The sequence below is a fragment of the Thalia democratica genome, chromosome 7 (genome assembly GCF_965202585.1).
Source record: "Thalia democratica chromosome 7, ktThaDemo2.hap1.1, whole genome shotgun sequence".
NCBI lineage: Eukaryota > Metazoa > Chordata > Thaliacea > Salpida > Salpidae > Thalia > Thalia democratica.
This window is the reverse complement of record NC_139171.1, coordinates 35,931,514-35,947,883: the sequence shown is the minus strand read 5'-3', so window position 1 is coordinate 35,947,883 and position 16,370 is coordinate 35,931,514. Positions and strand designations below refer to the sequence as shown.

Sequence of the window (16,370 nt, the reverse complement as noted above, 5' to 3'; positions counted from 1 at the left end):
TCTATAGAATCTGATTTCAACTGTTTTCTATCTTTTTCTAAAACAACTGTACACACTATAAATCTCAGCCGTTATTTATGGCAATGCGGTTATAAAATTAGAACCGAGTGACTAGGCGCAACTTAACATATATAGTGTGAATTTCAGGCTACAACTTTTAGGCGAGATAACAACCAGTGTACAGTGTTGTTGCCTAGAACCAAATGCATTTTATTTTTGACTCTGATAATTCAAACCTTTGTTGAAAATTTTATGCAAATTCTGAAAAAGTTCAATGAACCTTGCAACTGAAGCACTTCGCGGCAAACGTGTACGCAGCCAGCTTGATGCTCTTTTTTTACAGGAGACTAACGTCTTCGCTCGTTCCTTGTGTTAAACTGATGAAATATATTTTATGACTCCTGTATTTGATGACCCATTGCGACAGTTAAGTTTTTGCTTACATCAGTCTCAAGCGCTGATAAAAAAATTCCATTTGTTTAGCTGTTTTTTATGGTCATCACTGTTTTGTTGAAAATATAAGCTAATTTAAAAAAAATAAGACAACAAGAAAGGTGTTTAAGCAGACCCAAAAAGTAAAAAAAAAATTCCTATTTTAAATTGTTTTAGCGGAATATTTTGAAATATAACACTTTTTCAACTAAATAAGGTTACTTAGTTCCTAGCAAAAGCTTAAAGAAAAAATCGCCAGTCATTCTTAAACAATTAATTGTATTTTATTCAAGTGAAAAGTTTTGCTTAGATTCAAATTCTCAACATGATAGTCATACACAGCTGACTATACTTCGTGCTTTTAGTAAAAAGTTGTGAAAGAACTAAAAGCGTCAACCAAAACAGTTGCAAAATAACTCATAAGTCGTTCCTTATAAACTTTGTGTTGTTCGAAACGCAAACTTTAAATAGCATGGATTTTTCTGGAAAACAATATTTAAAGAAGTTTATTAAAATAATACCATTACCGCCTGTTTTGACTTTATTAAATTTTCAGTATTCATTGCTTGTAATTACAGACGAGAGTTAAATTTAAATTTATGGTTGTATCAAACTGTCAAGTTCTAAATCTTAATTAAGCTACATTTCTTAAAAAAATACATTCTTTTTATGTTTTTTGCCCTATGAAAAGACTTTAGAATATAATTTTTAAACATTTTATGTGTTACTTACTTTAAAAAACTTTAAATAAACAAATTAGACTATTAATTCATTAAACCGGTTAGTAAAAATAAATATATAGTTGAAAAATTTTTTAGTTTATAGAGTTGTTACTGGTTCCATGACGTAATATTAACTAAACAGAACTCTGAATCATGTGATCCGAGTTGAAATCTCTGTAGGGTATTTTGATAAATAAAAAGATTTTACGCACCTTGTCTTCTGCTAATTTTATGAGCGTTGATTTATTTATATGCAAAAATCAAACCTTGGATGGCCAAAAGTTTATAAAAATCATTGAAACATAAACATATGTTGTTCAAAGGTCTTTGAGGAAATATATGTAATGAATAAGATACAAAGTTTATAAAATAGACTTACAAAATTATATAAAAGTGCGTACTTTAAAACATAGTTGAATATCTATTTCTTTATTGTTATTTTTAAAGTGCTATGTTCTAAATAGTTATACATTCGGATTAACAAAAATCTCTCTATCATTTTTTCAATGTCTGAGTTTAATTAAAATGCTCTGTCGACTGACAAGGGTAAAGTGATATTTGCGATTCTATTAGATAACTAAAGCTTTTGGTTGAGTGGATAGAGGAATAGTAGTTTAAAAAATAAGGAAAAGTTTTGAATCATACTTAACCAAAAGAAATAAGTTTTTATTTTTGAAATGTATGACTCAACTTGTAAAAACATTGATGAAAGTGCGCCACAAGGTAAAGTCTTGAGACTGTTATTGTTTATAACTATACACAACAACTATTGTAACTTACAATGCTTGACTTTGCAGATGACTTATTTATACATAAAAAAATACGTATACAAGAAAATACCAACGTGGTGTACGACTTGATTACCGAGAAATCTTTTCGGAAATCAAGATCCTTAGACCAAACGTTTTCTTGAGCATTTAATTTTTTTATTTCGTTGTTCTTCAAAAAACTTTTTACTATCTTTGAAATCAAAAAAGTTTATTTCTAGCTCTTACTTAACAAAGTTTTTTTAGTTATTAATAAAACTAAATTAATACTTATCCATTTAAAAACGTTTAAAAAAATATAATAACATTGTTGACATAGAAAAATAGTTGTAAATATAAAAGTAAACAGTATATAAGATATTCAAATGTAATAATATACATATAGTAATCTTTTTTGGTCAGAATATATAGAAACTTTGAATTTTAAAGTGTTAAAAACAATTTATATTTCACGTAAGAAAAAACATTCTTAAAAAAGAATTCATTATGTTTAAATTTTGATTAAAATTTTTTAGTCAAATATGCGGCTTGTTGTGTTTTATCAGAAAAATAAAACTAATAAAATAAATATAGTAAGTATAGTCTATAAGAAAAAAAATAGCCTTGTTATATTACAATTTTAGACTTAGACAAGTATTCAAAATATAAAAAAGTAAATTTTAAGCAGAAGGAAATTTGTTGTTGTTAATATTATTATTGTTTTTTTTTTTGTTTTCTTATTAGAAGCATAAATTTAACATTACTTGTCTTTTTTATTTCATTTATAAAAGTTCAGTTATGATATTATTCACTTTCTTAAAGTTGTTAAAAAATATGCAATAGTTTATTTATCTGTTCGATTATGAAATTATTTTCACTGTTCAGTTTAAAATATTAAATAAGATAAAAAACAACACTTTTATCACAAAATACTGATAAAATTTAGCGTAAAGACGTTTTAGCGTATTAAATTTTTACTTTCTTTAAGAGGTTGTAACCTATCATTCAAGTATTCAAATGTTTGCTATTAGTATTGTTTATCTCCTTTTATAAGTTGATTTAAAGTTATATCTATTTTTTAGTTCTTATATTACTAAACATGTTTTTAAACACATTTTATACACAAAATTCAGTTAATTTTCGTTTATTATTTTTCTTTCATTTCGTTTAAGTGATTGTTTTATTACTAAAGATTTAAATGCTTAAATGACAAAAAATTTAATTTGATAGCTAGTACAAATTTTTATAAGCATGTGGTGTACGACTCGATAACCGAAAGGTTCCTTTGTACACCAGGTCCTTAGACCAAACTTTTTGAGCGCTGTTTTTATCGTTTGATAAACAATATAGTCATTCATAGAGCACTTAGATATATTTTCACCTAAGGTATAATAAAATTCTAATACAATTTCAAAACGTAAATATTTCTGCTAGAAAGACTTTTATTACCAAGGTTTAATTATCCTTATTTGGATAGTAAACTAAGGAATTTAAAACCAAACGCATCTTAAAAGGTACTTTCAAGGTTAAACTGATGGGTATTTTGCTTAAATCCAAACCGAATATGTAAATTATAAGTAGGTTGTATCAGAAGGTTACTAACATATGGTTTATGAGTATATTTACTTTATGGTCACTGTTAAATTGTTTTAATAAGTTCATATTATCTACTTGGCGTTGGTTCGGTTTTAAGATGTGAGCAATTTCAATTAAGTTTGTATTGTTTTTTAAGTTATGTAATTCTACTTAGTTTTTAATTCATTTGCTATAAAAAACAAACAATATTTAATCCTTTTGCTCAAGCTTCTGATTATATATAAAACATAATATATATATATATAAAATTAGTAATATTTTATTTTTTGAAAGACAATAATATATTGCTCATTTAAAACATGTTTTTACGTCTTGCTTCTTTATAAATATAATTGTGTGGTGGATGAATATAAATTTATTGAAACTTTTTGTTTAAGAAAAATAATAATCTGAAAGCAACAGTTTTTACTATTTTATTATGGGAGATTATAACAAGTCAATATACTCGAGTTCGTATTAAAAAAGCCTACTCAGACTTACAAATAAAAGTTTTAACAAGTTTGTTTTATTCAATCTTGAAAATTATTTTCAAAGGTACTTAATAGTAATAAGTAATGACAGGTGGTTTTTATTGTATGAACACAAAAGCATATAATAGTTTGTTATTGTAGCATCTTCAACATGTTTTTACTCATTTATCATTCAAATACTGAAATAAACTCAAACATAAATGCTCAAAGTACTTATTTTGTAAAAATTATTTTCATTTCTAAAAAGAGAGAACAATGTATTGTAAGTACTTTTTTAGTTTTAAATTATAAAACAACACAAAACTTTTTAAATACGACTACTTTATTCGTTTGATCAAAATAAACACACCAGTTAGAATTATTAATATAAAAGTCTACTCTACTTATATTTAGAATTTGAAAAAGTAAATTTTGTCAAAAGTTTTGCTCTTACTAAAAAATATGAACTAAAGAACATTCTTCTTTTATAAAACTACATAGTTTTCAGCGGAATCATATACCACCAAGCGCGTTTAATATATCCATATCTACTGCTAACTTGCTTAACGATTTTCCGATAGCAGAACACATCTGTGAATGATATAAAAAATTAAAAGAGTTTCTAATAAGGAAAAAATGTGAAATAACTTAGTTTTTCAGTTAATCGTAAATTAAAAAAAGTTTTTGAAACCATTAGTTGTAATAGAATGTTGTAATAAATATAAGCAAAATTAACTTAGGAAAAGTTAAGGATTTATTTTACTAGTTCTAGAGTAGAGCTCTTGGAAAATAAACTAAACAGAATCTTAGTCAAGTATGTAGTCAAATTAGACTTTGTAATCAATATTGAAATTACTTCAACTTTTTCAATAACTTTACTAAGTTAAGTTTGTGATTTTATCTAGAGCAGATTAAAATGGAAAGGTTTTTTTAAACAAACTTTGAATAACTTATTTAAGACAAAAATTGTAAACATACTTGTCAAAGGGATAACTTAAAAAACTAACTTTGCTTTGCATGAAATCCCGTATTTTCTTACTAAACAACTTTGAAGCAATGTTGGCAATAGCAGCGATAATCTTAGAAAAAAATCCTGATGCTTTGAAATTTACTTTATGGTAATATATTCTAGTTGTACAGGTTCCCGGTTGAGTCTGAAATTTTTTTAGTAAAAGTTTTAGCTAAACTTTCTTTTTGAAAAATATTTTTATTTATCGTTAAAACATTAACAGTCTCAAAACGAAAAACTTCAAATCTAAGTATTTGTAGTAATTAGACTAATGAGAAGTTTTTTCTTTATTTACCAATCTTACTTCAAATGAATTGATTAAATGTTTCCTATTTAATTTTTTTTTTTAATAAAAAAAAAATCGTATAAACCGACAAATCAAACTTAAAATTAAGAACATGCTTTTTGATGTAGTTTTATATAGATATATCATATATTTATAACTATATATACGCCTAAATTATAATTTCACAATTATATTATACTTATGTTTTATAAATTATCTAAACCTTTGTTTCACGAATAAGTTTCTGGTAAAGTACAAAATCTTATTTTAGTAAAGAATCAAGGGTTAAACAATAATCTTAAAATAAAAAGAACTAAATTTGTTTCTCTACCTTTATTTTACCACCGAGAAATTGAAGTTTGAGATTTTGAGACACATAAACTCGCTTGAGATACACATTAGCAGTTGCTGAGGCCGATATAGTTTTTGACCAGAATAAAAACCTTTAATATTTTACTAAAATAATTATTTGTAGTATTACTGTACCTCATACGTAAAAAAAGACGTTTAAATTTTAAATTTATATAAAAGTTTGCTTATGTTTTATGTTTTAAAAGTTTTGCAGTTATATTTACAAACTTTTATTTACAGTTTGGTTGTTATTTTAATTAAAACATGTTTGTTTTATTAAACAATGCAATATTCAAGTTACTAAAGTTGACTTCGATTTGGATAAAAGTTGTTGTTAGTAGTATGACTTACAGAAGTTCTGCATAAGTAACAGTTTTAAAAACTTAGTAATCTTTAGTTTGGAAAGGTTGTTAAAGATACTTAAAAGCTGAAAAAAAATTCAAAAAATTAACAGGTATGAATGAAATACCTTTAAGATTAAACTCGTTATTATATAATCTGATTAGTATTTTATAGTGTATAAAAATTGTTGATACCATTTATTAGTATACTTAAATTAACATTATTATATTATCCTAAACAAAAGTAAAGTATATTTTAGTACCGATTGATTAAACAAACTTAATTTTCTTTGACAATCTAACACTTCCAGAAAGGTGAACCTCACCGTTTTGTAACTGAGCGAGATAATCAGTTGCTGAATTCTGTTTGACTCTTATTTTGTCTGCATTAAATGAATTCACTTTCACACTGTAAAAATAAAGTTTTTAAAAAACATTTCTAAACTTAAATATAGTAGCTCTTTTTAATTCGTACAATACACAAACTAAAATTACAAATTTTTGAAAATTTTAATAGTAACAGTTTCTTAGTAGGTTAGTTTGTGAAACAAGTTTTTAGAAGCTAAGCTCATAGTAAATTAATTTTTTGAAAATTTATCATAATAATAATTAAAAACGACACAGATCTTAGTAAAAATAAAAAAGTTTCAAAAATTATATATTAGCTCGACTTTTAATTTAATTTTTTCGAGCTTGTTTTTCTTGAGTTTAATTCCTTATACTTTGAAATACAAATAAGTTATCTATAAGTTTTTATATACATTTCCATTTTTATTGTATTTGTTTACCTTCAATATTGATTTTTTAGCAAATACTTATTATAGATACAAACTAATTCATTTACTTGGTCAATGAATAGCTTATTCCCTTTTCTTTCCCATAAGTATTACTGATTTTTAAACCTTTTACTTCTTTGATTATTTCGTTTGCTGTTTCTGGATGTTCTTCTACAAAAATATTTTAAATAAACATCAGTGCAAATATCTTTAAAGTCAGATTTTATTTTATTTTAAGGAAACATTACACTTTACTTTTAACAAACAAATTATTTCTATAGTTTCAAAAGCTTAAAATACTAAGCTATAATTTTACAAAAATAGTTTAACAAGTTAAACTTGATAATTGTTATAAATTTTGCTTTAACTCAAAATTATAGTTATTTAATAAAAACTTATTTACTAAAATCGACGTAAACTTCATCTCCCTTCACTTCAAGTCCATAAGAAAGACCAATTAAAAAAGAAACAAGCAAAAATACTTTAGTTATCATACTTCTAGATGTAGGAATACTTGTGTAAGTTTTATAAACTGTTTGTCTTTTATACTAAAATCTAACTAAAAAAATATGTTTAATAAACACAAGTATAAATTCATGTTTCATGCAAAGAAAGTAGTCGCCGAAACTGAAAACCACACAGCTTTACTTGCTCCAAAAGACTTAAGGGCATGAAATAATAGACCATGATTAAGTATTTACACACTTTAAGACGATTTAAAAACCTCAGTAACATATATTAATAAAAATCGTGTCACTAATTCTTATTCAGAAAATAATGTTGTGTGTTTGTAAAACATGTGGTATTTTAGTTTCGGCAACTACATTCCTTACATAAATTCTTTTAACATGTTTTACTTAAAAAGTACAAATAGAATATATCAAACTGTTTCTATTAATGTAGTATTAATATTAAAAGTATGTAAATTAGTAATCTGCAAACTAAACTTGTATATATTGTCATAGTTATTAGTTAATTGTTTTTTATATTTACTTATGATAGCATAGAAAATACACATCTACATTTTCTTTATCTTTTACTCTTTGTAGTACTTATAGTTTCATAACTCCGTGGAGTTGTGTTATTAGTTTAATGCAGATAATCTTACGTTAGTTAAATAAAGTAAGTACTGTGCAAAATGTTGTATACCTCGTTTTAATACTTTTTGAAATTGAAAAGTTTAACCTTGTCTATTTTAGACAAATTTATTAATGTTAAAGTTACCAAGAATAAGTTTATAAAAGTTTTATAACATTCTTTTGTGTTTTTTAGTAGAAAAATTATTTAATTTCTTCATTCACATAATAATAAGTAGTCCTGGACATGACGTTAAACTGTTCTGGTGCATGACTCGATAACCGAAAGGTTTTTTTCGTGCACCAGGTCCTTGGACCAAGCTTTTTGAGTGTTTTTGTCGTTCAATAAATGATGTATAAAAGTGCAAATTAACTACTCTGTTGGTTACCTGGTTTCGGTGGGAAAGACTAGAAAAAATAATTTGCAATTTTATTATTACTTAAACAAGCTTTTTACTTTACAGTAATTTAAGCAATAATTTTTAGTAAATTCAAATAACTGTATAACTTCATTTGAATTTTTAAAATCAATAAAAGACTGCAGAATATAATAATCATCCACATTTTTATAGAAAACAAATACAGTTATCAGAATAAATAACTTTTATTATATTTTACTTTTAGTTTTTCCTACGTACATTTGGTAGTAAAATAAATAAAACAAGTAAAACTTAGGCTTTCATAAGAATTAAGAGTTTTTATTTATTGGTTTTCTAAAAAAAGCACTGTTCAAGGTTTGAAAATATACCAAACTTAAAGAATAAGAAGAAATAAAAACTTTTTGAGGTCTTTCTTACTTTTAAGGAGCCCAATTAAAAATTTTACTTTTTTGTCTATTTAAAAAGGTTTAAGAAAATTAAAATTGATATTTTGTTCAAGTAAAATTTTCTTTTATGTTTCTACTTTTACAAAGCTGCTTGTACTAATCTGCTTTCAAAAACTATGTTTTAAAGCACAGTAATATCTAGTTATCTAAGTATGGTTTTTTTACTTAATTTAAAATAAAATTGTTATTTTGGTAGATTTAAAACAAACATTAAATATGAACAGCTTAAATTCGCAAGTGATTTGATTGATAGATGCTTAAAATGCAGCTCAAAAACATTACGATACACTTTGCCACAAAGAGATTACCGTACAAATCGCCCTAAGGCTTTAGCAAACTAGGCTTCTACATGGAAAAAATTACGTATAAATAGTGTGGAAACTCAAAATTATCACCAATCTTACTTGCACTGATCGTATAAAGTTTATAAGATCAAAATGAAGCTGTCAATTGTTGTTTTGACTTTTTTCCTTATATGCGCAAACTCACAGCCTACGGAAAACTCGTTTGAACTTTGTAAGCTGATTGTAAACTTATAAACGTGCAATAAAAAAAGTACCTCAACTATAAATTTTTGTTTTGAATATCTAATGTACAATGTATAATATAACTTAAAACTAGATAGAAAGTTAATGTCAGTTTGAAGGAAGTTCTTGTTTGTTTTTTAGTGGGAAGCAATTCTGCTGAAGAGTTGGAACAAGTGGTAAAAAATATCAATCTCGATGATATCTCAGAAGAATTTAGTGGCATAAAAGTGTACATTAAAAAGTGAGGACAAAAATTATATTTGGTTGTTATTTTTATGCTGGAATACAGGCTAGAAGATGTACGTATTATTTTAAAGGTTTTTAAGAATATAAGTGAACTTATTCTTTCACCCTCTATTCAGGTTAAACTGATTTTGTTTATTTACTTCTTTATTTACACTGTTAACTTATTGGTTACAGTTTTCGATAGCAAAAGCTCAAATAAGACCGAGGTGAAGGTTTCACTTCTAAACAATTGCATTATGTTTTTAGTAGTTTTAGAAACGAAAGTAATTTTAAGTATTACTTTTATGACAAAAATTCAGAGCTTGTTACTGATTTTGCACAAACAACACCAATTTTTAAGTCTTCTATTCAGGTTATATTAAATTTAAATTACTAGTAATTACTAAACCTTCCTAAACTTTTAATCTAGAATACTTTTAAAATCGAGAGGCCTTTAATTATAATAAATCATTGGGCATTTAACATAGAATAGGCCCTATACTTTTAAAATATTTCTGTAAAAGAATTCTAAAACATATGGACTCCAATACTAGAACAAAATCTAGCTTATAGTTTTTTAAAATCACTGTAACCTATTTGAAGTTAAAACTGTTTGGTTAAATGAAGATGGTAGTAAAGCTTTTATGACGTAACTTTTCAGCATCAAAGTGACGGGCTTCAATGTCGGATCGGCGAAGCTGGTTGCTAGCGGAGGCAATATTTTCAGGGTTGATCTCGACGGCTTGTCTGCGAGCATTGAAGCTGATGTTACGGCAGTGAAAGAAATTAAGTAAGTTTGTAAAACTCATCTAATTATTTATCTACTACTATTGATTTTTTTTTTAAATTAACTTCAGTAGAACAAAATTAGCAAACTTGCTACCGTGTTGTTAAGTTACCCAAATGGAACAAGCTGACCTTTTCAAACAATAATACTCTGTTAAATTGTAATTAAACTTAGCACGCTTCAAACTTACTTGTAATTAATTTAGTAAAACTGTCTATCTACCATTTGAAAGTTAGCAGAATTTTTTACTAATGATAATGTATATTTTTAAACTTTCCTGAAATATATTACTGAATTTGGAATCAAAACTAAAAAATTAAAAAAAAATAAGAATCACATTTTTTTAACTTTTTTCGTAGGATTTGGTTTTTTACAAAAACAGTGGATGCAAGCGTTCATGTTAAAGCTAGCCTTTCTGATTTGGAATTTTCCCAAGCTATCAAAATCAACGAAGTAGACGGCCAGCTAGTGGTTAGTTTTTTCGTAGCGTAAGAAGGATACCTTACATTATTTAATATATTAAAAAGTACGTAGAAATCGTTACTTCATAATAACTAAAACTGCTTTAAAAGAAAGTGTAAGACTCTTGAAGCGCATTATCTTATAATATAAACAGTTTAAAAGTTATTTATTTGTCATAGATCAAAAATTACTTAAAATTTACTAGAAACATTGGTAATTTGAGTTGAACATCTTAGCGTGTCACTTTGTATGGTTTTGTTAAACTTCAGTATAAATTACAAATTAATATCAAAAGAAAAGGATCTATAAGCCATTTTTGTTTAGGTATGAATACAAAAGTTATTTCAGCTAATAAGTTGTAAAACAAACTATTTTAAAAAGTTTATAAAATAGCAAATATAAGTTTAAATAAACTTAAAAATATTTATATGTTACTTAAGTTTGATAAAATAAATTCTAATTACAGTTTTGTCATAAAGCCAAAGTTAGTTCTTAAAACTATAAACATATTTTGCAGTTATAGTTTTTTTAGGTTCAATATACAGCTAAAATCAAAAACATATACAGGTAGTTTACTAATTTTTTCATAGTTATAGTACCTTGAAGCGCTTACTTAAGTCATTTTTCTAATTTTTTCGCTTAAAAAACGATTATAAAAATATTTAGCTGTTTAGTTCAAAACAAGCAAATGTTATCATACATTAAGATCGTTTTACTAATAAGATTGATTAAAAAAATAATTTTGTTGGTACGTTCGCTTCATATACTTAACTACTATTAATTAAAACCAACTTTAAATATGAATATAAATCGTGAAGCATACAGAAAACCCATGGTTAGACTTTATTTATAATCACAAGTATAAGTTCTAAACAGACGCTAAAGTTTTTATTTGATGACTTTTAACAACACAAAACAATTTTAAAACTTCTTTTATTGACTAAAAAATCAATAAACCAAAACGTAGGACATATTAAAAGTGAAAATTTAATTAAGTTAACACTGTTTAGAATATTATAAGCCCTTAAACAAGAGTCAAAATAATGTTTTTAGTTCATGAATCTTTATTTTAAACAACTATTCTCTGCCTAATAAAAGTAAAAAGCTGTTTACTTTTAATTGAAATATAAATAACAAGGAATTAAAAATGCTTTGTTTTTTCAGGAGTTCTTTGGTCTACGTTAAAAAGAAAATAAATTTTTACTAAAAACATCTATTGAAAGTAATATTATTTAATACTTACAGCGACTAGCGAATAAAAACATCATTAAAGCTCAATTAAGTGTAGTCATTACTTAAGCTTGATGCTAAAATGTTTTATAAATATTATAAATGCTAATAGTTTTATTGACAATCTTAATAGTTGTTGTCAGTAAATTTAAATTAGAAAATGTATACAACTGTCATAATAAATAATTATGATGAAGTTTAAATTTACAGAATTTGACATCAAAACTTCTTATAAAAACAGCGTTTTAAGCACCTTAGAAACTGAAATCGTTACAAACGTAAAAAAAGCATGTTCGTTAACAAACGTTAAACAAACTGTTTAATTTTTCAAAGGCTGAAGTAGGAGCATGTGTGAGCAGGGTGGGCAACATAAACTACGAAATACAAGGTAAAAACTTCTGGGGCAACCTCATCGCTGTCATTGGGCAATATGTCAAGGCGAGCTTTAAAGGAGTGATTAAGAAGTTGGCAAGCGAAAAGGTTTGTTGGAGCAGTTCGTATTTGAGAAATTTGTCGAAACGTTTTTCGCTCTTTCGTTTGAATGCAGCCGTGATAGTTAATGCAGCAGTTGTTTAAGATTTTAAGATTTAAAACGTCTTGTTTAGTATTTGGAATTTTATTTCTGTCTTTTATTCATTTTAAAACTGCTTTTAAGTAAATTGAAACGTAAAATTCGTGGATATCTACAAAGTTAAGGTTTAAAAGATAGTTTCACAAGCTTCTAATAAAAAAAGAAAGTATTTTTTGTATGTCTGTTTTTTACTGTTTCACAAACTTAATTATGTGATTATCTATTTTAAGCCAGTTTACAAAAACTTAAGTAAAGAGTTATAGTATAAAATTTTACTTCTGTTTTTTTTTCATTAAAAGACAATCATCACTGTTTTGCTTTTGTCTAGTAACTAAAAGCACGCAACTAAACTATGTAAAGTTATCTTCACATTTTTGCCCTATTTACAATAAGTAGCTATTTTGGTTTCGTATTCTGCAATCATACTTTTTTATATGTCTCTAATATTTTAAACAGATTTGTCCAACAGTAAGGCCAATAATACAAAAAGCTCTGGACAGCATAAACTTGAACGAGGTGATGGCACAACTTATGTGAAGAATAAAACAAATTGAGTTTATATAATGAAACTTTGTTGTGTTGTTTTTATTTTATAGTAACTCATACTCATATCTATCGTATCGTTTTTTTTTTGTATTTTCATTTTAAAAGCTTAGTATAGTGTAAAACTAAAACAATATTATTTCAAAGCATTTATAATGTATGAATTCTTATTGTATGGCTTTTTATTCGATTTTTTTTATAATAAACATGTTTAACTCAATATTTATTAATAATTTAAAAAACACAGAATGTTTTCATCGTTAGTAGAAGTTTTAGACAAATAATAAATAGTACGTCTACCTAAATATAAAAACATATATTTGTTAAATATAAAACGTTATGGAATTTTTAATTAAAAAAGAAATTAAAAGTATTGTTAAATTACCAAAAAATATTTAATTTTGTAACTTGCAAAACTTTTATTACTTCTGTTCGGACATACAACTCGACTAATTGAAATTAATCTTTAACGTACTTTAAAAATGAGTTATTTTACTTTTCTCATTTAATTTTATGACGTAAAATTATTAACGAGTACTTTTAGCTAACTACTTTCTAGATAAAATTCTGTCATATAACGATTTATTTTACACAACAAGATTAATAACTTAAAATTACAGTTGTCTTAGTTCTACGGCTAACTTGGCGCTAATGTTTGTTATATGCGGAATTAGTATTTGAATAATGATTTTGAGTTTTATACTATTATTGAAAGTTATGGATAAAACATACTCTAATAACCAGATTCTGTTATTTCTAGGTTTATTTCGGAAACTATCAGTACTTTAAGATTTTAAGCTAAGCTTCTTTAACAAACAAAAATATGATTTAAAATAGATACAAGATAATATTTACTGTACTAAATGTAGCTAAATTGTAAAATTTATTGTTAAATTTTTAGACATATCCAACTGTTTTTAATTGTCTTTGAAATATTGTTTATTATGAAAATTTTCATTTACCATATTTCTATTTAAATATATTAAAATAAATTAAATGTAAATGTAAAATCGAATTAATAATTAAAAATTTAATTAGGTTGAAAAGTTAATTTAATAAGACAGTTCATTTTTTATGTAACAATTTTATAAGAATTTCCACGCTTTCATCTCCTAAATACAACTTTTATGGCTTAGGTTTTACACTATATTATTTAAGTATTTTAATTACTAATTTTATTTGAATTTAAACTGTTTTACCCGACTGTAAGTGAAATTTTCTTTGACAATCTAACACTTCCAGAAAGATGAACCTCACCGTTTTGTAACTGAGCGAGATAATCAGCTGCTGAATTCTGTTTAACTTTTATTTTGTCCGCATTAAATGAATTCACCTTCACACTGTAAAAATTGATTTAAAAAAAAATCTAAACTTTTAATATATTCTGTTTATTTTATTGTATACTAAAGATGACCATTTATATTTTGATATGTATACTTTTTTTTTTGCACTTATTTTTATTAGTTTTTGACGTACAAATTATTTAAGCTATTAGTTTTATTATTTACTCCATTGTTAGAATTTTTTTCTTTCTTTATTAAGTTTAGTTTTTATTAATTTTGTTTAAAAAATAAAACATCAGCGAAAAATATCAGAGTCGAAATTAAACTTTCATGTGCCGTGATACAAGCTCAAAATGTTAATGGCAAGTTTTTTTCATACTACTTAAAACGTTGCGCAGCAGTTAAACAAGGCTGAAGTTACTGATCATACCACCATACCAGCAAATTGTCTGATGATTTAAGTGTTATGATCAAAACTTTCTGTTATTTAAGTAAGTACTTACAATAGATACAAAAAAATTATTTACTTGGTCAATGAAAAGCTCATTCCTTTATGATGTTTATAAAAAGAATCGTTGATGATCTTTAAACCTTTTACTTCTTTGATTATTTCATTTGCTGTGTCTGGATGTTCTTCTACAAAAACAAAAAGTTAATTATTTTTTTTGATTAGTTAAAGTTGTTCGTTGAATTGTAGAATCTAGTAACAATTTAAGTTTAGCGAACAGATAACTTCTATTATTTTAAATATCAATGTTTTAGTTTAACTACAAAAATTTGCCAAACACTTTTGATAGTTGTTATAACTTTTTATATTTACTTAAAAATATAATAACTTTTTTAAAACTTATTTACTAAAACCGACGTAAACTACATCACCCTTTACTTCAAGTCCACAAGTAAAACCGATTAAACAAGAAACAAGCAAAAATATTTTAGTTAACATACTTCTAGACTTAGAAATACTTGTAATACAAATTAAAAAGTATTTTATAATATACTATAAGCTGGAAAAAAAAGTGTGATTAATTATAGCTGTTTAGTTTACCTAAGGAACTTAGCTGCCGAAACTAAAAAACCACACAGTTTTACTTGCTCCAAAAGACTTTAGGGCAAATGAAATTATATACCATAATAAGTATTTTAGTGCTTAAAGTCGAATTAAAAACCTTAGTAACATGTTTTTTAATACATTCGTGTCGTGAATGCCTCTTATTCAGCAAAAAAGGTTGTGTTTGTAAAACATGTGGTACTTTAGTTTCGGCAACCAAATTCTTTACATTTTATTTTTAAAATAATTGTGTGAGACAAGCGTGATTGAAATACACCATACTGTTTTATTAATGTATTTTCTAAGAATAAAACTTTTTAAAATCATATCAATGTTTTGTTAGTAAACGGCATACCAATAAAATATATGTTACTAGTTTATTTATAATAAAGATCCTTGAATTATTTTTTCAAACAATTTTTAACAATACAAAGTTTTTCTTTATCTTTATTAGCTTTTTTTATTAAAAAAAATTTTGGTTTACTAAATTTTATCAAAATAGATGTATGCTTAAACCGATTACTAAAAAGTATCTAGCTGGAGTAAGTGATCCATAACTCAGGTTGAGTTTTGATATCCGATATTTTATTGTTAGCGTTGGAGGCGTGATTATCACTAATTTAGGTGTTTTTTTTTTGTATATTGGAAATTATTCTATGCAGAATAAAAAGTTAGTATTTAGTAGAAAAACAATTATTTTATATTGATTATGTATAATTATTTTATATTGATTATGTATAATTATTCTTATTAGTTAAGTATTTACAATATACAATAAAAACACTTTTTCGATTACTAAATATAAAAACCAAAAGTTTTTAAAGTACTTTAGAAGCTCTTGAAATACACCGATTTAATTATAACATGTCATAATTAGTTTGCTTAAAACGAAGTATCAACTCAACTACTTTCTTTAAAATAAAAAAAACATAAGTAATATATAGTACAATAAATAAAGTAAGTTGTGTCGTTATAACAAAAAAAAAGTATTTCTCAAAAATTTACTTGTGAAAATAGTTTTGTTTCGAACATTATATATTATTAAACAAATTTGAAAAAAACTTTAAAACTTATACATTGC

General features: G+C 25.1%; 2 protein-coding genes across 2 annotated transcripts; one reads left to right on the top strand and one right to left on the bottom strand.

Annotated features, from left to right (window-relative positions):
- Positions 1-4,270: 4,270 nt before the first annotated feature.
- On the bottom strand, positions 4,271-7,211 carry LOC145840956 (uncharacterized). Its single transcript, XM_082948313.1, has 6 exons — positions 7,112-7,211; positions 6,777-6,879; positions 6,213-6,341; positions 5,572-5,683; positions 4,953-5,099; positions 4,271-4,536 (listed from the first exon to the last, which is right to left on the bottom strand). The coding sequence occupies exons 1-6, from the start codon at positions 7,200-7,202 to the stop codon at positions 4,459-4,461; spliced, it is 660 nt and encodes a 219-aa protein (XP_082804439.1). The 5' UTR covers positions 7,203-7,211; the 3' UTR covers positions 4,271-4,458.
- Positions 7,212-9,004: 1,793 nt separating this feature from the next.
- LOC145840927 (uncharacterized) lies at positions 9,005-13,169 on the top strand. Its single transcript, XM_082948283.1, has 6 exons — positions 9,005-9,126; positions 9,279-9,378; positions 10,024-10,152; positions 10,509-10,620; positions 12,175-12,321; positions 12,869-13,169. The coding sequence occupies exons 1-6, from the start codon at positions 9,048-9,050 to the stop codon at positions 12,947-12,949; spliced, it is 648 nt and encodes a 215-aa protein (XP_082804409.1). The 5' UTR covers positions 9,005-9,047; the 3' UTR covers positions 12,950-13,169.
- The last annotated feature ends 3,201 nt before the right edge of the window (positions 13,170-16,370 follow it).

Bases quoted from the DNA above. Each gene is read 5' to 3' on its own strand.
- LOC145840956 (XM_082948313.1), bottom strand. From the start codon at position 7,202: ATGATAACTAAAGTATTTTTGCTTGTTTCTTTTTTAATTGGTCTTTCT. The intron at 5,684-6,212 runs GTTTGTTTAATC...AAAATATTAAAG, and splicing joins AGATTGTCAAAGAAAATTAA to GTTTTTATTCTGGTCAAAAA. The intron at 5,100-5,571 runs GTAGAGAAACAA...AAAAAATTTCAG, and splicing joins TTCTCGGTGGTAAAATAAAG to ACTCAACCGGGAACCTGTAC.
- LOC145840927 (XM_082948283.1), top strand. From the start codon at position 9,048: ATGAAGCTGTCAATTGTTGTTTTGACTTTTTTCCTTATATGCGCAAAC. The intron at 9,379-10,023 runs GTGAGGACAAAA...GTAACTTTTCAG, and splicing joins ATAAAAGTGTACATTAAAAA to CATCAAAGTGACGGGCTTCA. The intron at 10,621-12,174 runs GTTAGTTTTTTC...AATTTTTCAAAG, and splicing joins AAGTAGACGGCCAGCTAGTG to GCTGAAGTAGGAGCATGTGT.